The 22681-nt window shown below is 41.2% G+C and overlaps 3 protein-coding genes across 5 annotated transcripts in view; 1 reads left to right on the top strand and 2 right to left on the bottom strand.

Annotated features, from left to right (window-relative positions):
* Positions 1-2003, bottom strand: part of fgf2 (fibroblast growth factor 2) — a 40867-nt gene extending 38864 nt beyond the window's left edge. Inside the window, exon 1 of the mRNA XM_024279997.2 lies at positions 1535-2003. Coding sequence (XP_024135765.1) covers positions 1535-1709 — 175 coding nt within the window. The 5' untranslated portion in view covers positions 1710-2003. The remainder of the gene's footprint in view (positions 1-1534) is intronic.
* Positions 2004-4657: 2654 nt separating this feature from the next.
* Positions 4658-11193, bottom strand: bbs12 (Bardet-Biedl syndrome 12). Of its 3 annotated transcripts, none has more exons than XM_024280670.2 (3): positions 11098-11164; positions 8167-10008; positions 4658-6709 (listed from the first exon to the last, which is right to left on the bottom strand). In XM_024280670.2, exons 2-3 carry the CDS (start codon positions 8190-8192, stop codon positions 4786-4788), a joined length of 1950 nt encoding a protein of 649 aa, XP_024136438.1. In that variant the 5' UTR covers positions 8193-10008; positions 11098-11164; the 3' UTR covers positions 4658-4785. The 3 variants fall into 3 exon arrangements, with proteins under 3 accessions (XP_024136438.1, XP_024136421.1, XP_024136445.1); XM_024280653.2 differs by having other exon boundaries at positions 9671-10008; XM_024280677.2 differs by lacking the exon at positions 8167-10008 and having other exon boundaries at positions 11098-11193.
* A 64-nt stretch (positions 11194-11257) lies between these two features.
* LOC112151659 (caltractin) lies at positions 11258-22043 on the top strand. The gene is made up of 5 exons (XM_024280694.1): positions 11258-11400; positions 11646-11801; positions 11893-12021; positions 14858-14995; positions 21794-22043. Exons 1-5 carry the CDS (start codon positions 11398-11400, stop codon positions 21881-21883), a joined length of 516 nt encoding a protein of 171 aa, XP_024136462.1. The 5' UTR covers positions 11258-11397; the 3' UTR covers positions 21884-22043.
* The last annotated feature ends 638 nt before the right edge of the window (positions 22044-22681 follow it).

The following is a 22681-nucleotide window of genomic DNA, read 5'->3' as shown; positions in this document are numbered from 1 at the left end:
TTTTTAAAAAAAAAAACAAGATTATTGTAAAACTCCTTTTGTGTGCTTTGAAAATGAAATAAAAAACATACTACTACTACTATTACTACTACTTTGGGAACCGGAAGACATGTGGTTTTCCACCTGACAGAAACCTGACCTGTAAGGAGGCTCTGGTTAAATAGAGTCTGCACAGGCTCACCCAGCTTAGGAGCACATTCCCTTAGGACTCTGGGTATTAATCCATCAGGATGCAACCTGATCAGTTCAGCGCATATCTCATTCAAGGAGAAGTAGTATACTACTGGGTCACTCTTAGCACAGTTGAACTGACAGTGGCGGTTCTACATTGAATTACGCCCCGGGCGAGACCCTCTCCAGGTGCACACCCCCCCACCCCCACACACTCACCACAGAGTCACAACTGAATTTTGTCTGTCTCAACGGTCATGTTTGACTACAATTACAATTGAAAACAGGACATAAGACATTTAGCACAATTCTGTGCAGCATAACAGTTATCAGTAACTACAATGATACTAACTAAAAATATACTTTACAAACAACTTTATATAAAAAATATGATTTTAAAATAAAACATCCATGTTTTGAAAAAGTAAATGAACATCCTCTAGTCGAACTGTCCCTCCACCCCTCCCTCTCTCTTCACACCTGTTGGCGTATTCTCAGCAAAGGCACCTGCAGGGGGCGCCAATTCACTGGTTTTAGGCCGTTCAAAATGCTGAGATATAACCATAGACTGTAAAGCAGAAACCTTTTTTTTTCTCGCAGCACTAAGCTGCCGCCGCCTTCGGGTTGGCGCCCCAAGCAGCTGCCCGTATTGGCCGTGCCTAAAACGCTACTGATAGTAAAGGTACACCCATTAACTATTTTCTGTAAAACATAAATACCATATTCAACTGTACAAAACATTACCTTGAGACATAGCTGATTCCTAATGAGACAATTGTTTAAGGCAAATGTAAAGATCAAAGAATTACCATGACTATGTTAAGTGCAAAATTACTCAAGTTTACTCAGAACTTTACAACTCAAAGGCAACCAGATAGTGCTTTCGTAGGACCCTACATTGAACATAGAATCAAGGTACAGTCTCTGACAAAAATAGATTTTTGATTAAAAAAAAAAGGTTTATACACAATTTATTAGTTTAAAAAAACACGACTTCTCTACAATATTGTGCCAATCCATTGGCTCATCTGTTCATCAATGTAAGTTTTAACCATTGACTGTATAAGAAATATTTTTTTTAGAGTCAATGGTTCTAACTGACGGTTATGCTTGTGAAAGTGAGCTGCCCTCTTACTGCCTGCACAAAAAAACATTAACCCAGCACTTCGGAGTCTTTGTCATGTTTTTTTTAAAGGTGGACTGAGCATAATTATCAGTAAACTAGAAAACTTAAGATACTTCTTCCATTCTTTCTGTGTCATGTCCCCCCCCCTTTTAGCTTTTCTCTTATGTCTATGTTGCCTCAAACATAATATAAAAAGTGTACTGTTATCTTAAGAAGAAGCGGGCATAAGCTACTTACTGTGGGGATCTTTTTTTTCCCGAACTCCATCTACTCCTCCATCAGGTCTGATTCTCAAGAAGAAGCCTCCGTTTTTACAGTACAGCCTCTTAGGATCCTTGAAGTTCCCTGGAGGAAAGCTATCGCTTCCGCTGTCTTCGGGTGGGGAGCCAAGTGTTATTTCTCCCGTAGCCATCTCCTCCTGTTCTCTCAAATCCTGGCAAATCTTTTATTTTCTTCCGGGGAAGCACAGGGCCTCAACTGAGGCCTCCCACTTTCTACTCCTCCTCCTCTGGCCCACAAATCTTCACACAATGCTTCCACTTACACCCAGAGGTCACTTTGCTTGAGCAGCTCCCTCTTTTAGGGCAGCAAACACTTTAAGACTTTAAATGACATAGATCGGTACTTCTGATGGTCAGCTGCTGGTAAAGATGGCAGCTGCCAGTGGGCTCTGAGCACATTTAAGAGGATTTTGCCACGTCTTCGGCTTTTTCAGTGTTTGAAGCAGTGCAGCTGGTTCACGTCTATGTGAAATGCTTTCCCCTTTGGGCCTCATTTCGCATGCGCTGTAGGAGCAGCAGCACTCATACTTGTGAACACGCTCTCTCTCTCATGCTTACCGAATGGAACAGTCAAGCTACGATTGGTTTTGAAAAGAAAACAGGCAGGATGGTTACAAGTGTGGACTCAAGGATTATAGAAGGAGTTCAGGGCAGAAAAAGGCATTTAACACTCTACTTGTAGAGAAAAGGACAATGATGGGTATAATTTTCATATAGAACAGGCATCATGGTCAAATGGGTTTACTGGATGAACAACTCATGGCCTCAAGGGCCACTGTTCTGCCTTCTTTCCAGACATCATACTCTGTCCCCTGCTGTTTACCTGGGTCAGGTTTCCCCAGCCGATCAGGTGCTACAAGGGCAGTTGCAATGTGGCCTAGAGTTTCCCTGTTCAAAGACTTTAAAGACAGAATCAGTCAGATGTCTTGCATGCATTGATCCAAGAACTGATCTTATTGAACTGTAGGACCAACAGCAAACACGCACAAAGTTGCATTTATTACTATAGATTCCTACTAGTTGGAGCATCTGGTAAAAGTTACCAAAGGTAAAAGCAAGCAGAGGAAAATAAATACATCGATGGTCCTATTTGACTGCAAGTGAATGTTTCAGAATTGTAGTAGAAAAGGAAGACTTTGGCCCGCCCATGCAGTTGCTGCGCCACAAACCCGATGCTGTGACAAAAACCTGAGTTTTTTCAAACCATGGGTTTCCATCCACTCTAAATCCCATTTGAATAAAGAAATACTCAGAAACACAGTTTTAACCTTAGATTATTTTATGCATGTCCTTAATTGTGAGAAAAATGCTACAAGAACATTTCAAAAACACCAAAAACAGGATTTTCATTGAAGTAGGTTTTTAACACATCAGTAAAAATTTCTGTCATCCTCTTCATGTCAGCTGATTTACAACCACATATTGTTACATTGATTTTCTCACAATTTATTGAATCTTAGAACAGTGGATGGGTCTTCTTTTCAGTAGAAAATCCCAGTCTTGTAAACCAAAAGTTACTAAGAACAGCTCTAAAAATGCCCCCACCTGACAATATCACCATGCAGCTAAATGGTATTCATCATTATAACTCTGATGCAGGATGAACAAGCTGTGAAGCAAAAGTGGGAAACAGGGTTTCAGCCCAATTTCTTTACCATTGCAATAATCATACAAATAAAGATACAACTTAGAAAAGTCTGAATTGGCTTCTGTAAGAGCAAATGTAAACAATTTAATTGGACTAAGATGACTCTTTTAGGCGTGGTAACAAATTTGATTCAAACCAAACACAACATAAAATTTTTTATTTCTCACTTTCTGTCTGACCTTATACAGACCAAAGGCCATCAATTTTCCACTCCTGGTCCAAGTCCTGTGAGAGAAGTGAATTCCAAACTGTATTTGTTTTAAGGAGCAGATATGATTAAGAAATATATGTATATCAACTAGGGCTGTCAGATTTGTCGTGTTAAAAACGTGTTAATCTGACATGTACGTGACGCCGACAATTTTTTTGACGCATTAATCGCGGATTTTCTCATACGTGCTTTCCATATCGCGCGCGGGCGTCCCGCCCTTTAACTCACCGGCTGTTTTCACTAGATCACGGGCGGGTCTTCAACCACCGAGCTAAAACCGGCTCGGCGCTAGGACCTGGAGAGCTCCTGCACCCTAACCCGGCTCCGGTTCGCGTCCAGTACCACGTCTGGTGGTACCGGCTCACGTCCAGCGCCGCGTCCCAAGAGCTGCGGACCCCCGACGTTCGGAACAGCAAACGCACCGGGGACGTTTTAAATGTTCTGGAGGTTTAAGCGTGATCCAACCCCAGCATAGCTCTCTGTCTGCCGGCATATTCATGGCGTGAGCTCCGCTGGACACGTCGCTGCATCGAGCTGCAGCCAGAGAACGCGGCGGCAGTAACAGACTGTCAAACTATCCACAGTGTATCCCGCTTTTCTCAGTCTTTAATGTTTTAAAAAACAAAAGTTCATTGGAAATGATAAATCTCTATTTCATTTATTACTGTAGTTCAGCAGAGGAGGAAAAGATTTGGTCCTGACAAAAAATGAACATGAAAGTGTTATGGAAATTTTCTTTTTGATGTTTTTAATTTTATTTTACTGAACGTTGATTGAAGTTTTGAATTTAAAATGCCCTTCACTTGCACTTGGGCTTTTGTTAGGCATTTTATGTTACAGCCTTTTATTGTTAAGAAAGTTTATCTCAATATAATGTTACAAAATAAAGTATTTCTGATGTAAACTATACATTTTGCCATTCTCGTTTTCATAAGTAATGTAGAACTGTTAAAGTGTTAAATTGTTAAACTGTTAAATTCCACATTTGTTCCTTAAAAAAAGGCCACATATTAATTTGCGATTAATCGCGAGTTAACTCAGGCGATTAAAATTTTTAATCGCGATTAATCGCATTGTCCTGACAGCTCTAATATCAACCAATCAGTGGTAGTCTCCCCATATACTACAGAAGATGGCAAGAAATGTGGCCTTTGTCTCCCCCATGTGGTCTAACTACAGAGTTTACAACAGAGCAAAACCAGATCAATTGTAAAAAGTCACAATGAAAAAAGTAGTATTTTATAATATGTAAATAACAAATTTTAAGACAAAATTTATATTTGATATTAAAGTAAAAAAAAAAAAGATCAGGAGATGCAGTTCAGTCAACAGCAATGATCCTGGAAAATTATAGCATCATTGTATCTTTTTCCATCTTTTGGTCCAAACCTGAGACAACTTCTTCATCAGTTTGTAAAACCAGAAAAACAAGATCTAAAGCTCTTCTCCAAGCTTCCTGCTTCACGCAAAGATTGTCGTAGACTTCTACTGCAGGGGCACATTCAGTTTGTTTTCTTGAAGGAAACACAAAGGCCTCATTCTCGTTTCCCAGCACAAGCTGTGGGAACTTTGTTGCATTGCCTTGATGTACATCAAAAGTCTGCAGCTGTCTGGTCACAATGGTCCTGGCCTCGACTTTTGACATCTTCCCAGAATTTATCATTACTGTGGTTATGTAATCCATTAAACCATCTGCCATGAGTTCCAACATGACACTTGTGTGGAGTGCGACTGCTGTCCCTGCTGCAGATGGGGGAACAGAGTTAGTGCTCTTCTCTCTGCAATTTTGTGCTTGCTTTTGCAGGAGATGAATGCAAAACATTTCCGTCCTTCCAGCACCAGGCAGAAGGGCTCTGTCCTTCAGAGCGTGGTGTAAACGGTAGGCACAGGCCCAAAATCGGTCCTGTTGAAGCTGTGACTTGCACTGGACAGAACTTGTAAGGATTGCTGTGACCAGTCCAGTGTTCTCTTCTGTGGAAATATTTACAGGTACTAGCTTCCTGTCGTAGCAGCTGAGGTCCCTCCACAGAGCAAGCTGTACCCCAGTGCCAACGCAGTGATCTCTCAGCTGTGAGGGATAGGTTACTAGAGCTGATCCAGTTGATTGGGCAAAGGTTCTTAAAACAGAGGAGTTCAATTTCTCCACGACAAGAATTTGATTTCTACAGCAGTTCTGATCCATGGGCTTGCAGGCAACACCAGTTAAAAGAATCAGATTAACTCCTAGGTCCAAGAAGAGCTTCACAACTTTTTTCACCCACTTGTCCTCTGTACTGGACTCAGACACGCTTGGCTGGTCCCTGACATGCTGCATACCTGCTGGCCTTTTGAAGCCCATGTGGTGATAGCTATGGGATAAGTCTCCATCAATAAGAGCAACCTTCAGGCGTTTTGTTTTTAAGTGGTGGAAAACTGATACCTGTTCATCAGATAAAAGGACAATGCAGCCTGGAACAGCACAGGAACAGTCCTCTGGTAAACCAAAAAGCACACACGTCGTCACTTTACTAATGTCAAAGGTTACAGTGGTAATATCCTGATTACTTCTGGATTGTACTTGCATAACTTCCACTGCTAATTTCATGAGGTTATCACAGCTGTGGCTCAGTCCTTCAGCAATGTGTGCAAAACTACAGGTTTCAAACTCTGAAACCATTTCAGATTTATTCTCACAAAAATACCTGCTGAGCTTTATCTGTCTTTGCCCTCTTATATTTTGAGCCTGTTGGTAAACCTTAGCTGGTGGGGCTTGGAAATTAAACGGCAAGTTTGAGGCTACACAAAAGGCTTCTTCTGACAGTGAAAGTTCTAGCCCGTGAACTGCTGCAGTGGATCTCCTTGATAATCTTACATCAAGACCATTAAATAATAACGCAGATTTCCTTACAGCATCCAGGCATATTTCTATCCCCTCATTCATAATTGAGATGATCTGTGTTACCGAAATTCCTTGACATAAACCAAGCAGGGCAGCACTGCTCCAAGCTCCTGCAAGAAACATCAAGCATCCTGAGCCTGTGTGGTAGATTTTCTCATGTTCCTGAAGCGTCTCACAAACCAGCTGACCAAGAGCACATGTGGGTTCCAGGTTCTGAATGGCGCAAAAACACGAGCATGTAAGAGCCGACTCTCCGCTTCTGACATTCTGGATAAACCTGTACTTTTTTTGGGGGCCAATAAAGGGTTGTAATGTCCTTGCCAATGCAGAAAGTTCTTGTAGTCCGACGTATTGCTGCTGGTTAGCAGTGACACTTTTTAGCATGACGGCCTGCCTAAAAAAAGAAGAAAAGGTTCATTAGACATTTTTTTCAGTGATTTCTCTTCATCAAACACTAATCACAGTCATGTAAAAAGGTTTGTGTCAACAACTTTCAGAGCTTTCTAAAATTGTTCCTTGTTATTTCCTGACACCACTTTCACTTTATGAGTTTCATCACTCCGTCCGCCTCGGCCCTGGTGGAGGACGACAAAGGACGCTCCGCGGCGGCGCCTTTCCTTTTCCGGTAATGATCCTTCCGCAGGTTCACCTACGGAAACCCTGTTACACTTTTACTTCCTCTAAATAGTCAAGTTTGATCGTCTTCTCGGCGTCATCGCTGTATGAGCTTTCACCATCGTCATCCGAAGCCCCTGTATCCTCAGATGAGGAAACCTCCGGTTCAAACTGGTAGGGCTGTACACCCTCCGAACCCTGTGTCGTTAAAATTCCTGTGTTTGATGAAGGCTCATCACCTTCATCCAAAGAAATATCGGCTAAATCGTGGTCTACGTCGCTTCTCAAACCGTCCGCCATTGTTGTTTACACTCTGGGATCCCTGAAGTGACGTCACGCGCAGCCCCCGCCCATCACCACCTATCGCCCAAATTTAAAGCTGTGCACGACCATAAAATGATCAATAAAATCGCCCTGGATCATTTTAAGTGAATACTTTTTTCAGATTCGTTTTCCAAGTTCCATTGACTTTCTAAATTAAAAAAAAAAAATTGCCACTGCACAAGGCCTTTAAGTATTGTTACCTTGACATTAAAATCAAAATATTTGCGAATATATATTGGTTATTGGTTTACTTAAATTATTTTTCTGTTGTATCATTTTGTCATCATTCGGGTCTCCGTGGACTCTCTCTCAGTCTGAACTCCTAGAATCAGCCACACCCCCCCTTTTCCAGGAGCTAGTGGCGGCCGACACCAAATTCTCTATGCAGGAAAAACGCTGAAAGCTCCGCCCACACGCAGCGGGAGATTCAGGAACAGACTTTTAAGATAACCGCGAAGCTGTTACTTCAGCGCTGGTCAAAACAAAGAGGATTTACAGGAATTTGACAGAATTTCATTGATGTGAACGGACAATTAATTAAAATTATGAGAGCCCGAGGTGTGTGCGCTCGCTGGGGGTGGGGGTTAGAGTGGTCCGCGGTACACACGTGTTCGAACCGTGTCCCGAACCGTGGCTTCTGATCCGTACGGACCATGGATCATCCGTGATCCGTTACACCCCTAGTTAACAGTAGTTACTAGTTACTGTAGTTACACCCAAGAAAATACACATTTGCATGGATCCAAAAGATTTGAATCAAGCAATAAAACGAGAACACTACCCATTGCTCACTGTGGAAGAAGTTGTCTCGTATGCCGAATGTCAAATATTTCTCTGTCCTGGATGTCAACCAACAGTTTTCGCAAATCAAACTTGATGAATAAAGCTCAAGGTTCTGCACATTTAACACACCTATTGGTTCTTGCGGCATTTGGCATATCATCAGCACCTGAAGTTTTTCAGAGAGCCATCACACAGATGATAGAAGACCTGGATGGTGTTGAAAACATAACTGACGACCAACTGGTTTGGGGAGACTCAAAGGAAGAACACGATCGCAGACTGAGAAAGTTGCTGGACAGAGTGAGAAAAAACAACCTAAAACTGAACAGAAGCAAATGTTTCATCAGAACAAAAGAGATCAAATACATTGGACATACATTCACAGACACAGGTCTGAAACCAGATGATGAAAAAGTAAGAGCAGTGACACAGCTACCTTCACCACAGGGTAAACAAGAGCTGAAAAGGTTTCTTGGTATGATTCAGCATCTTGCCAAGTTCATAGCACACCTGTCAAACATCAGTGGACCACTAAGAAAGCTGCTTGAAGGGGACATAGAGTGGCACTGGGAGGACGCTCAAGAAAAGAGTTTTGATCAACTCAAAAAGCTTGTCACCGATGCTCCAACTCTGAGATTTTTTGATGTTAAAAAACCAGTGACACTGTGGGTTGATGCAAGTTCACAAGGCATTGGAGCAGTGTTAATGCAAGATGGACACTTGTAGCCTTCGGGTCAAGAGCATTAACAGACTGTCAGCAAAGATATGCTCAGATAGAAAAAGAGCTACTGGCCATAGTGTATGGTTGTGAGAAATTCCATCAGTATGTGTATGGGAAAGACATTCAAGTTGAAAGTGATCACAAGCCCCTGGAGAGCATTTTCAAAAAAATCACTGCATCAAGCCCCGATGAGATTACAGAGGATGCTCCAGAGATTGCAAAGATACAACCTAAAAGTGACTCATAAACCAGGCAAGGAACTACATATTGCTGACACACTGAGTCGTGCATTCTTAAAGGAGAATACAGAGGACTTGTTGGAAAAAAGAGCTGGAGGTAAACACCTCAACTCCCCATGTCAGAAGAAAAACTGAACAAGTTCAAGGAAGCCACAGCACAAGATCCTGAGCTACAACGTCTGAAAGACAGAGTTCAAGAGGATGGCCAAATAAAAGACACGCTGTTCATAAAGACATTCAGCCCTACTGGACATTCAAAGAAGAAATTTCATACACAGAAGGACTGATGTTCAAGGGAGCAAAGCTCATAGTGCCACAACAGCTGAGACGAGAAATGCTGGAAAAAATTCACGAATCACATTTGGGGATGGTCAAATGCAAAGAAAGAGCCAGAGACATTTTATATTGGCCAAATATGTCAAAACACATCGAAGAGATTGTGTCAAGGTGTGCAGTCTGCAATGAGCACAAAAACAGTAATTCAAGAGAGCCTCTTCTTCCACATCCAGTACCAGACAGGCCGCGGGAGAAAGTAGGCACAGATCTTTTTGAGTGGACTTTGTTTTGTGCGTGGACTACTTCTCTAAGTTTCCAGAAATAATGAAACTTAAAGATACCACCAGTCACAGTGTCATAGTCACCATGAAATCGATGTTTGCCAGACACTGGATACCTGATGTGGTGATCTCGGATTATGGACCTCAGTATGACTGTGCTGAGTTCAAGGACTTTGCAGAGATCTGGGAATTCAGACATGCCACATCCAGCCCCACGCATGCCCAGCCTAATGGTCAAACAGAAAGAACAATACAGACCATCAAAAACCTACTAAAAAATTCAGAAAATAAAAAAGGAGATCCATGTGTCCCTCCTGGAGTATCACAACACGCCACTAGAGGGAGTAGGACTGTCACCAGCGCAGCTGCTCGTGGGACACGAAGACTTAAAGGAAAGATACCAACGTCCACCTCACTGCTCATTCCAAAAGGATCAGCTCAGGCGAAAAGACAACTGAGAAGGAGACAGGAGAAGCAGAAACTTTATTTTGACAGACTAACAAACACACTACCAGACTTACATTAAGGAGAGAACATCAGGATGTAAAGAGGAGCAACGTGGCAGCCAGCAGTGCGGTCCTGCTAAGACACGAACAACCACGTTCGCTTGTGGTTCGAACACCAGATTGGGAGACTTTAAAGAAGAAACAGGAAACATTTAAGGAGAATGTTTCCACAAGCAGGTGGACAGGATACTACTGGAGAAATTAATGACTACAATGTTGAGACACACACAGAACAAACCAGTGGAAGTGAACAGGCCACTGCCGTTCAGGACAGTCAGAGTGATAACCAAGTTCAAGGTTCATTCCCATATAAAACGAGATCAGGCAGAGCTGTAAGATTACCTGCTGGATTTAGAGAGTAAAATCAAGAGAAGAATTTTCAGTTATCTAGAGTATTTTTGTTAGCTAAGTGCAAAGGTTGGTTGTGTGGAATATATATATATTGATTTATGTGAGAGATTACTAGAATGTGCATCTTATTAGATAACTGAAAAAGAAATGTGGCCTGGAAATTGTAGACAGCTATGTTGTAAGTGTTCATCGTAATCAGTTGTTAAAGGAAGTTTTAAAAACTTGTAACTGAGATGTGTGCCTGCCGAGGCCCGTACCTGGGAGAGTGACGTCAGAGGAGTCGGTGTACACGAGCAATGATTAACGTACAAGACACAAAAAATAATTATTGTACAAGACGAAAAAAAGGGGGGAGGGGCGTGTTTTAATGCCAATCTTGATGCGTAAGAACTGCGAGTTATTAAATCAAAATGTGACAGTAATTTAGAGTTCATGAAAATGTAACAACTCTGCGGTGCTATAAAGCTTAATGTCATCTCATTAAACGTACATTTATATATATATATATATATATATATATGTAAAATAACTTCGAAAATAGTATAATGGCCATGAAACGAATGACCGGAACAGACGATAAGGGAAACACTGAACTGAGCTGCAGCGCTGAGGTGGAATTACCCGCTTCTTCAGACGAGGACGAAACGAAGACAGACAGATTAGAATGTGCACAGAAACTACAATACCTTCGGCTGAATTTTACCAGAAGGATTTCCCCAGCAGCTCCTGCTACCGCGTCGAGGCTAAAGCCGAGTAGTGACGCGCATGCGTGGTATCCCGGTTGCTATGCGACAGAAACAGAACAGATATCGATTGGCGACAGGCTTCAGATCCCGCCCATCTCAAATTTTCATTGGTAAATGTAACCACGTGATGAATTTATTTGATTTCTATTGGTTATTTTCATTGTTACACAGAGTAGCTTGTCAGCTGTTTGCAACTGCAAAAGATTGACGTGGTTTTTTTGGTTGGATATCCCTTTTCAAATGGTAAAACCCTTAGATTTAATCTGCAAATGCATTTCCCTTACTTTGTTAAGGATGATTGTGTGATACTTTGTTTAAAAAAAGTCGCTTGTTTTAGCCTAAAGTTTAGTCTTGTTTGGAAGTTTTCGTGCAGTTGTTGTGCTTTTGCTAGCGGGGACTGGAACCACCGTGAACCGTGTGAAAACAAACTTGAAGCAGCTCAGTGTATTAAAGATCATCCGATTGATTCCTTAAATGTGCATTTTTAGGCTACAAGTTACCGAAAATCCTCTTCTTCCTCCGCTCCGAGGAAAAAGCCAAATTCCAAAGATGAATTAACAGAAGACGAACAGCAGGAAATCAAAGAGGCTTTTGATTTGTTTGATACCGATGGAAATGGAACCATCGATGTTAAGGACTTGAAGGTCAGCTTCGGTTAAAAGGCTCAAACATTTTCTAAAGTTCAATGAAACACGCACATTACAGAAACCTTTTCTTGAATGCATTTGACCACAGGCTGCCATAAGAGCGCTCGGCTTTGAACCAAAGAAGGAAGAACTGAAAAAGATGACTGCAAACATCGTCAAAGACAACTCTTCAACTCTGGACTTCAAAGAGTTTCTCAGAATAATATCCCAGAAAATGGTATGTGTGTAATTCTTGTTGGGAGGAGGCTATTGGAAATGGATGCACATTGCTGCATTGGCCACATATTTTTAAGTGTTGGTGGCACATAGCCAAAGTTAAAGTCTCATTAGTTGCCTCAGGCGTTTGAAATGTGTCCTCCACAGATGATCCATCCCCTGAGCTGCAGACACAACCTGCTCAGGAACCATTTGGTGGCCTAACCCTTTGACCTGCCCATGTCAGTTCCTGCGTTTTATCTGCAGCTGATCTATCATAATTTGAATAAAGAGATACTCAAACACAGTTTTAATCTTACATTTTTATAAATATCCTCCACCATGAGAACAATGGTAGAACTTAAATTTGGACTGCCAAACTAGATATAACATTAATATACACTTGGTGTTCTAAGACCTTAATATAATGAAATGTAAACATGGTTTTAATGACAATAACCGCAGAACAAGTGAAATCAAATCAAAGCAACAAGTTGTGTTTTTCTGCAGATGTATAAAGGGGCACTACCATGAAAATTCTACTTTTTGAGGTTTTAAATCCATTTTACTGTTCATTCCTCTCTATAAAGAAAATCAAAGCGGTATTTTGATTTGTTCATGCATTTAGGAGAAATCTTCTAAAAACCTCCACTGTCTCCAGCAGCCCCTACCATACCCATGAAAACAAGCGGGTGGAAACGTGCTAATGTCAGCACGATTTCAACTAGGGATGTCCAGATCCGATCACGTGATCGGAAATCGAGGCCGATCACGTGTTTGAGGACTCGATCAGAATTGGACTCCTTTGTCTGATCAGGATCGGATATTTCATTTATTCTCATTATGATCATATCTTTATATTTCATCCTATCATTCCAGATAAATGCGCCGCTATAAGTCTGCATGTCATGAAAATATCACAAAATGTCATTACCAGAAAGCGGCAGCAGCTCAAGCATAAGGCTAACGTAAACAAAGCTAGCTAAAAAGCTAACTTCCGGGACCAATAACTCTTTTAAAAACACTTTAAACTGACAGCAAGTGTCTCTATTGGTTTGTCAGAACTCAAACAACAACCTCGAAAGGTATTTCAACAGAAAAAGACAGAGTTTTGTTTCTTTTTAGTGTGAAGCTCTTCATGCTGCAAACAGATGGCTACACAGCAGCTGCTAACTGCTACATGCTAGCGCCGTGATTTAACTCCTTAGGACCCGAGCTGTCCTTTGATATGCCTGTTTTATTTATCTGACAGAAATAACAGCTAAAAAAATTAACTACTGTGGTAATAAAACCAAAAATGTGATGTCTTAAGAACTTACAAAATAAGCACATAATCTTGAAAATAACTAAATAAATAAAACTAATAAATTAAAACTAATAATGATATCAGCTATTCATGAACACTCATCAAATTTTATGCTAAAACAAAATCATAATTTATTTTTAATACTTTTAAATGAGGACAGGAATCACATTTGGTCAAAAATGTTCAATAGTTCTAAAGATATTAAAGCTAAAGTCACTAAACTTTATCACATGACTAATTATCACTTATATAACAAGAAAATTGTTTTTTTTTCCTAGTTTATATTTGCTGTATTTTTACTTGTTTATTCAAGCTACTTCACTGAAGTGTTTTATTTAAGTTTTTAGTGATAAAAGAAGGTTATTGAAATATAAATGAGGGACAACACTAATCTGTTTGTTTAATTTATTCATGTTTTAAATGTCTTAAAGTATCGGATCGGGACTCGGTATCGGCAGATAGACAAAATCAAATGACTCGGAATCGGATCGGGCCCAAAAAAACCTGATCGGGACATCTCTAATTTCAACCGCCCCCTCCAGGAAGAGTCTGCTCTGACAGCTCTGGCCCCAGTCTAACACAACACTTAATTTCTCCACAGAGCTAGTGGTGATCAGCAAAAAACTTTAATTTTAGATGCAGAATACCGTATATCTTCCACTTGTGTCCTGTCTTCTAGAAATTCCAGCTCAAATAGGTGTTTGTTACTTTAGACGCAGGGCTCCAATAAGACCCCCACCCCCATCAGACACAGTTGTGCAGAATCCGAGTGTATTTGTTTTGTGAACCGGTGTAGCGATGGCCGGGCCCACTAAAGGCAGATATATGGTATGTGCATCCATCCAAGTTTAAAAAATGCTTTTTGTATCAATTAAAGATGCTAGCTGGAGCCTTTTTCTCAAAGTACAATGAAATCGTCTATTTGAAGGTAAATTCTGAAGGAATTGAGATTTATTTAGCATGTTGGTAATCCAAAAATAATAAAAGTTTTAGTCTCATTGGAAAATGTGGTAAAATGTGTTTTTATCAATATTATTATTATTATTTAGCACTTTGAGATGTTTTAACAGGGAAAGGACTTTGCTAAACTTCATCAGTCATTCATGGTATAAACTTCATCAGTCTCCCTCATTTCTGGTCTTGGGTGACAATCATTTATAAGCTCTGTTTTATGGATTTTAGCACAAAGGCAAAATTAAAACTCACAGGTATTTAGAAGCTGTTCATTTGACAGCAATTCATTATCTTTAGCAGTAGAATGTGCAATTATAACACTATTTACAGATAAATCTTAATAGATAACTATTTAATTTGAATAAATATAAATATTTGTTTAAAATGTGTTTACTTCTTTTAACTAAAATCATTATAATTAAATTTTTGTCAATTTGAATTTATTTTAAAGAAATCGTGATAAAATTGAAATCGCGAAATAAAATTAAAAAAAAAAATCGTGATTTTCTTTTGTTTGCCATATCGCCCACTCCTAGTGGTCACAGAAAGCTTTTTATTTGTCTTGTATTGATCTTACTGTTGTCTGTTTTGTTCATAGAAAGAAAAAGACCCAAGGGAGGAGATCATTAAAGCGTTCAGGCTGTTTGATGATGATGGTACTGGAAAAATTTCATTCAAAAATCTCAAGAGAGTTGCCAAAGAGTTGGGTGAAACACTCACAGATGAAGAGCTGCAGGTAATATGGAGATTTGTTTGTCAATTCTTTTATGGACTTCCTTTTAAACCATCATTAAGATAAGACTATATTTATATATTGTGTAGCCACGAGGGGGCCCAAGCCAGGGTCTCATTTTCCTGGTCCCAAACCCGGATAAATACAGAGGGTTGTGTCAGGAAGGGCATCCGATGTAAAATCTTGCCAAATCAAATATGCGATTCAGACCTATGATATCCATACCGGATCGGTCGAGGCCAGGGTTAACAACGATCGCCATCGGTGCTGTTCACCGACAGGGTGCCGGTGGAAACTGGACAACTGTTGGTTGCAGAAGGAGAGGAGGAAGGCAGGTTTGTAGCAAAGGTAGCAAGGCTAGAAGTTTAGGAGCAGGGATCAAGTTGTTCTATCATGGTGGAGATGGGAAGAGAAATGGAGGAGGAATTATCTTAAAGGAGGAGTTTTTGGTCAGTGGGCTAAATATAGAGTTTGCATGCAGGAGCCCTGGATTCAATTCCCGGGGTGTCCACTGATCTCCATCCAGATTGGGCCCTAAGGCAAGACCCTTGACACTGCTGCCTAACTGGGTCCCTGTGCCCCTCAAGTACAGGGTTGTATCAGGAAGGGCATCCGGCGTAAAAACTCTGACAAATCACTGATGCGAAACAGTGGGTGCTGTTACGCTGTGGGGACCCCAAAATGGGATAAGCCAGAAGGTGAAGAAGAATAGTTTTTAATGTACTCTGTGATGTTGAAAAAATGACTCTGTATACCTAAACTCTGAAAAAATAACACTTTGGCATTTGCTGTGTGGATTAAAGTGCAGTAGGTTTATTTGGCACAGACAGGAAAACAGGAGTGAAGCAAAGCTAAAAGTCCACTCGCTAAATCAGGGTCAGGCAGGGGTCAAACACGAGCATGAGGGCATCAGAGTAGTGATGTGACGTTCTATATCGAGACTTCTAGGGGTGTGTTGAGTAGTGGAGGAGGAGCTTCCCCGAAGTGGTTCATCCATTCATAAATCGGATGTTTGATGTGAGAACTTGGAGATGGTGTGGACAGAGTGTGGACATTTACTGGAACTAATATTATTATTATTATAAATAAATACCTGTCCCTTAAACACACTGGCCCAGCCTGATCTCAATGTTATAAAAATAGCATCATTGTCCAAACTCAAACTTCCCTCATACGGCTAGAACTTGGTGGAAGTCAGTACTGGTACTGTATAAAAACGCAGATTTTGGTGCTTTATTTTGGAAAAGTCAATTACTTGTTTGCTATTCAGTTTTGCTATCTAGCCAATCATTTAACCTTTCCAGTGGACGGGCTCATATAGGAATGGTTGGCGCCATGAGGCTTCATTCCAAATGGTTGAAACAAATCAAAGTGAACGGTGAAATCTGTTTACTTCTGCCGGTGTGAAGATGGAGATGCAGAACTGCAGTTCCTGTCAGAGTAAAGCATCTTAAACACATGTATGTGCTCTCCTTCACCCTGAGACACTGCTTTGTCACACTTGTGTTTTTTGTAAAAACATGGCATTTATTTGTTTTTTTAATAATTATTTTTTACCTTTGAAGCACCTGTTCCTCCCTTTTGAGACCTAAACCTCTCTAATCAATCATCAATATTCATGTACATCGCACTTTTCATACCTGGTAACAAAAAAAGTTCTGTACATCAAGAAAAATATTGTAAAACAAGCAAATTAGTTTATAGAAAGAACCCCCCAACCCACACACAACCTCACAGCTTTAAAGTACCGGTGGAGGTACCACATGTGCTCACCCTGCAAGATCGACTCAGAGGGTTTGTGATGTGAGATGACATTACACTACAGTAACGCCACTTAGACAAATGGCTTAGTGTTGAGATCTCCTCGGACTATTATTTATTATTTTGGATTGACAGCTCCTTCACTAATGGCTGCTCTCACCCACTTTAGCATAAACTTCACGCTTCCCAGAATGATTTTTCTCCAATAAAATATAATTGCTATCCTGTGATGATTTCCATGGATCGGATTATTTTGTTGTCAAGATTTTTGCAGTTGATTGCAAATATTGCGCCCCGTTTGTGATTCTTTGCGTACTTGATCGGGCCTCCTCAGTTCTTTACTCGGGAAGACTCCAAGCATCATTATGGCGCATGTGTGTCATTTCCTATATCTCGTGATGGTGGTCTAATGGTCTGGACCAATCACAATCATATTCAATTCAATTCAATTCAATTTTATTTATATAGCCCAATATCACAAATTCAATTTGCCTCATTGGGCTTCATGCCTGTAGTTTTAACAGATGCACAGATGGAGTCATAAAATATGCACAATAGGTGCACATACACATCATCAAGTCACAAGCCCCCGAGCCTATCTTGCAGGCCGAGCACATATGGTACCTACGCCGGCACCAATTATATCTAATTCCATCCCTATTCTCACCTCAATTTAAATAATAATTTTCATCATTTCCTAATTTCCCTTTGAGGTTGAGAAAATAAATAATTTCTTTTTTTTAATTTATATATCAAAACTTAAAATAGCTTAAAATAGGCTGCACGGTGGAGCAGTGGTTAGCACTCCTGCCTCACAGCGAGAAGGCCCCGGTTCAAATCCCGGCTGGGACCTTTCTGTGTGGAGTTTGCGTGTTCTCCCCGTGCATGTGTGGGTTTTCACCGGGGACTCCGGCTTCCTCCCACCGTCCAAAAACATGCTACATAGGTTAATTGGTGACTCTAAATTGCCCCTAGGTGTGAATGTGTGTGTGAATGAGGCCCTGCGACAGACTGGAGACCTGTCCAGGGTAAACCCCGCCTTCGCCCATCAGTAGCCGGGTTAGGCTACGGCACCCCCGGGACCCCGAAAGGGAAGAAGCGGTCAAGAAAATGAATGAATGAATGAAAACTTAAAATATAAGTAAACACAAATAAAGTATATGGCAAAGTACATGCTTTGTAAACTTTATTTTGCTGACATGTTTATTCAAAGGGTTTCTTTTTTTTTCAAAATACCACACCTCAAATTCAAGGGATTTTTTTGTGTGCACTAGATGTCCTCCTAGAGCACATGAAGTTTCATGAACCAATTAGATGAAAGGCTGCAATGCTTCATGAAGCTTCATCTGCCCATCACTACATCAGAGAACAACCAGAGTGGTCAGGGTCCAGACGAGGGGCGGGTCCAGGGGCAAACAATCAGATGAACCAGGGTCCCGTTTCAAGAAGTGGGTTTTGCTGAAACTGTGAGTTCATGAACTTCAAATTCAGTAAAACTCTGAGTTTGTGGTTTCAGAAAGAGAGATAACTTAAACCTGTGAAAGTGGGCGAAACCAAGCCCGTTTCAAGAAGCGGGTTAATCTGAACTCAGAATCAATCACTATGGTAACTGAGTCTGTGAACGTAACCTGGTCGGTAGCAGGTTTCCTTCAGGAAACTTAGTTCTCTGCGGTCTCCGCCCCTTTTTAAAGTGAAAGATGTTCAAATATGAGTTCCTCATTAACATTTAGAGAACATTCACATCAGAGACGTCACGTTTTCACCACTCAGAAACCAGAATGACATGTTCATTCATAGAGGATCATGTAGAGAGGAGGCTGATTAATCCAGAGGAAATGTTATTTACGTCGGTAGAGGATTTGGAGGACACGAGTCGATTGACTGACGTTTCCCAATTCATTTTTATTTGAGCGATACTGTTTTTCCAGTTACTTTCTATTAATACTATTGAGTTTTCTTTTCCTCTTTTTAAACCCTTAACAACGGAAATCGTTAACCTTAAACACTGGAGATGCCTGTTAAAACATCTACCATGCAGAAGGTGCAAAACCAAATCTTAGTATGATGGTCTGAGCAGCTATCTTCCATTGCGAAGGATGGAGTTCGAGTCCTGGCGTTGAAGAATCTTTATTACGCTAAGAATAACTTTTCAGTGAATATTATTTGATTCTTGAGAATTTAAATTAAATAAATACTTATTTTAACATATTCCAGGCAGCTACAGTGTTTCTCTTTTGTGTGCAGTGATATTTGTGTGTGTGTGTATGTGTGTGTATGTATGTGGTGGATTACTAAAAACAGTCATTCATGTAATTACATAGATTACTGGTTAAATTACTGAGAGGATTGTCAAGATGAAAACGCTCAGTGATGCAGCCAGAGAGGCAAAAACAAGACTTCACACTGACCAGAGCTCAGTGCTCTGAATAAATGCAGGAGTGATTGCAGATCTAAGACAGCTGTGGGGCTTCTGGGAGGTGCCCAGGAAGTGCTAGTACTCATATGATGAATCCCGCTGATGACCAGAGGGGGAGACAGGGGACTGATTAACGACATATATAAAAACATTTTATCAATCATAGGAAGTTGTGCTTGGTGAAATGTGTTAAGTTACTGCTTTTCATCACCATCAGACCTCCAAAAGGAAATTTCATCCAAACTGACCACCCCAAGCAACAACTGAGAGTTCACAGTGTTTCATTTTTTTTGTTACAAGATCCAGTTTTAAATGTAGAATCTATTTGCCACAACCCCTCAGTCCCAGGTCCTCATTAGTTGCTTTTCCATTACACATTTGCACAAAACTTCATTGAAATTCTAGGAATTTTGATTGAAAACACAGTTTCGCAATGACACAATTTCCATGAAATCATAATTATGCGATAAAACACAAACCAACTTACAAGACAAGCCATTAAAAACACAGCGATGGATGAGAACAAGTATTTTTTAATTTGATTCACTGAAAGGGAGCATTTGGGTGATGTCACGGCACTGCAGCGTGCGGCACAGGTATCCATCCATCCATCCATCCATTTTCTTGACCGCTTCATCCCGTTCGGGGTTGCGGGGGTGCCGGAGCCTATCCCGGCCACTGATGGGCGAAGGCGGGGTACACCCCGGACAGGTCGCCAGTCCGTCGCAGGGCCACGGCACAGGTAATCCATTGATTTTCTCAGATGCACGTGAGAAGCCTCTTCAGCGATATTTAAAAAAAATTAACCATTCAAAAAGTAAGAAGCTGGACCATTTTTTCTGTTTGAAAACATGGCAACATCCATTTAAGTTTGTCACGGCACTCGGGCTCATCGTCAACGGAGACTTCTGCTTCTTATTCAGGCTGCAAAATTGCGGTTGCAAATGAAGCAAAGATGAAATCTTGGTTGGTGATTTATTGGAGAAGCTGCACAATTCTGTATGAAACAATTTATAATGACCAGAAATAATGACTTCTTTGATTAAATTTTCAATTAATAAGATTTTCTTTACAAACTCTTTTGCAACCTAGATAATATCATTTCAATTCCAATAACTAAATGGGATGCAGACCTGAGTAGCAGCACAGATCAAAGCTTCTGGCTAGGGCGTGGGGGGGACTCCGCTGGTTGGGGGGTCTGGTCTAGCGTCTGGATGGGGGCGGGCAGGGGCGCCGTGTGGCATCCCTGGCCTGGATGTAGGTGGTATGGGGTGCACGGTTGCGCATCAGTGGGTGTGCCCTGTCGGGCCTTGTCTACATCACTCCTCGGGGCCTCCGTTTCTCTTGGGTGCCTCTCTCCTCGGCGGGGATGAGCGGCCCCTGCCTTTCTCTCCCCTGAACCTCTCGCGGCGGGGGCGGGCGGTTGTCTGGAGCATGGGGGTGGGTCACCCTTGGGGGGCCCTGGCTCGTACCTGGGGTGGGGCGGGGGGATCCTCGGCGCTGCTTGGTGGTGGTGGGCTGCTCTTCTGGGGTTGGGCGGCTCTCCGGGGCAGGGCCCCGCGATGGCCCTCCTGGCGTGTTGTGGGAGCTGCTCTTCTGGCTGGGCTGGGGCCTGCACACTCTGTTCCTATGCCTTTCCGCTCTTGGGTGTGGAGGGCCTCTGGTCTGGGTTTTTGGCGGGATTGCCCGGCGGGCGGTCTCTCTCCACTGCTGCCCTGGCGGCGGGTCTTGGCGTGGGGATGGCCGGGCGCTCTCCCCCTGAATACATTCCATCACCATCCACCTCAGTGAAACATAAACACTCACCTGAGCACAGATGTCAGCTCACCTTAGCACTAACCATTTGTGTGACAGAATGAAAGGCTTTATCTGAATGGGTTTGTATGATGGAGTGTGTGAGCTGCTGTTACAGTTGCATTGAGTACATTATGACTAGTTTAGATGTGGAGACTATTTTGACCAACAAGTGTGTGTGTAACTACAGAGTGTGACAGCCCCCGCCCATTCTAGTTTACTATTTAAACCTGTTTGTTTTATGATGTTGCCTCCCTCTGTTGTTATCTTCTTCTCTAACACCCCCCTCTTCTTTTCCATCCGCTAAAACAAAAAACAATATATATATATAATCAATAAAATTAAAGTTTAGCATGAAATACAACTGGGGTTTATACTCAATAAACTCCTGTTATGACAGTAAGATCTGTCCAACACTAGAAGCTCTCAGCCCGCATCTGTTTGCTCAGCTGTTGGACAGGACAAGTAAAAAAATTTGTAAAAAAATTTAAAAAAACGTATAATTGAGCTGTGCTGTGCTCCGGACAGACACTTCATTCTAAGAATTATTTCAAAAAAGTGTTTACATTGCAGTTCTGCAAAAAATATATATTTTGATACGCCCCAAAACCCACCTTCTCTAATCACAAAAACTTTTTTTGAAAAATTTGAGTTTTTTTTGAAATTGTGTTGTTTCCATTAGGAGAATTTATTATCAAAATTACAATTTGTGATATTTCAGAGTTAATGGAAACGCAGCTAATGTTCTTGTTACTGCTGATTCGTTTGGATGATTTTTGGCTTAATTCAGTCAGCTTCTTTTTAACACCATATCATGTTTGTTGTTTTAGGAAATGATCGCTGAGGCAGATCAAGACGGCGACGGTGAAGTCAGTGAGCAGGAGTTTCTTCAGATGATGCAGAAGACTAATCTGTATTGACCCTGTTGAGATGCATTGTTCTGAACTAGGAGATCGCAACAGCTTGTTCTACAGTTTTTGTGGGACTTTGCAGATTACCTTTCTTTGAAACTAAAAATTTTATTATCTGTACTTTTGCACCATTTTCTACATGATAAATAAAACCTATTTTGCCACGTTTTATTCTGTTTATCACTTTCAAGCAAAGTTTTTGATTGGGAGAGCAATAGGAAACAATGAGTTACAGTTTTGTCCTGTATCTCATAAGCAGCCCCAGTGTCACAGAGTAAAATGGCTTGTCACTTTAAGCTGGGACAGTGAAGAGTTTAAAGAAAGCACACATATGAAAAAGCTCCCTGCAAAGCACACCAGGCAAAAAGGATGAAGCTGGTGTTGACTAACCTGAATGATGTTACTGTAAACAGGAATCAAAAGTGTGAGCTTCAGATGAGTAACTCTGTAAAAGTCACTCTCACTGCATGCTTTGGGTAACCACACCGAGTACTGCCTGTAGAAGATGAAGGACAAGCATATTTTGCTCAAGTTATAGGAAAGATTTCTCTGCTGATTAATTGTGCAGCGGAAGTCTGCTTTTGCTGAAAACCCTGAATAAATAAACAGGATATGTAATGACGTGTTTTTCCAAACCGACAGAAAGCTGTCCTCCGGTTGAGGATGCCTACACTGGCTAGGAAAGTTGTAATATCTTCTTTAAAACAGTAAGTAATCTGGGCTAAAATGTGAAAAGTTTTATTTTTTGGTGAGAAGAAATAAACAAAATTCCTAATGATAAGCAATAAGCTGATAGTTTATCACGTA

This window comes from Oryzias melastigma, linkage group LG17 (assembly GCF_002922805.2).
Source record: "Oryzias melastigma strain HK-1 linkage group LG17, ASM292280v2, whole genome shotgun sequence".
Lineage (NCBI taxonomy): Eukaryota > Metazoa > Chordata > Actinopteri > Beloniformes > Adrianichthyidae > Oryzias > Oryzias melastigma.
This window is presented reverse-complemented; position numbering and strand designations above follow the sequence as displayed.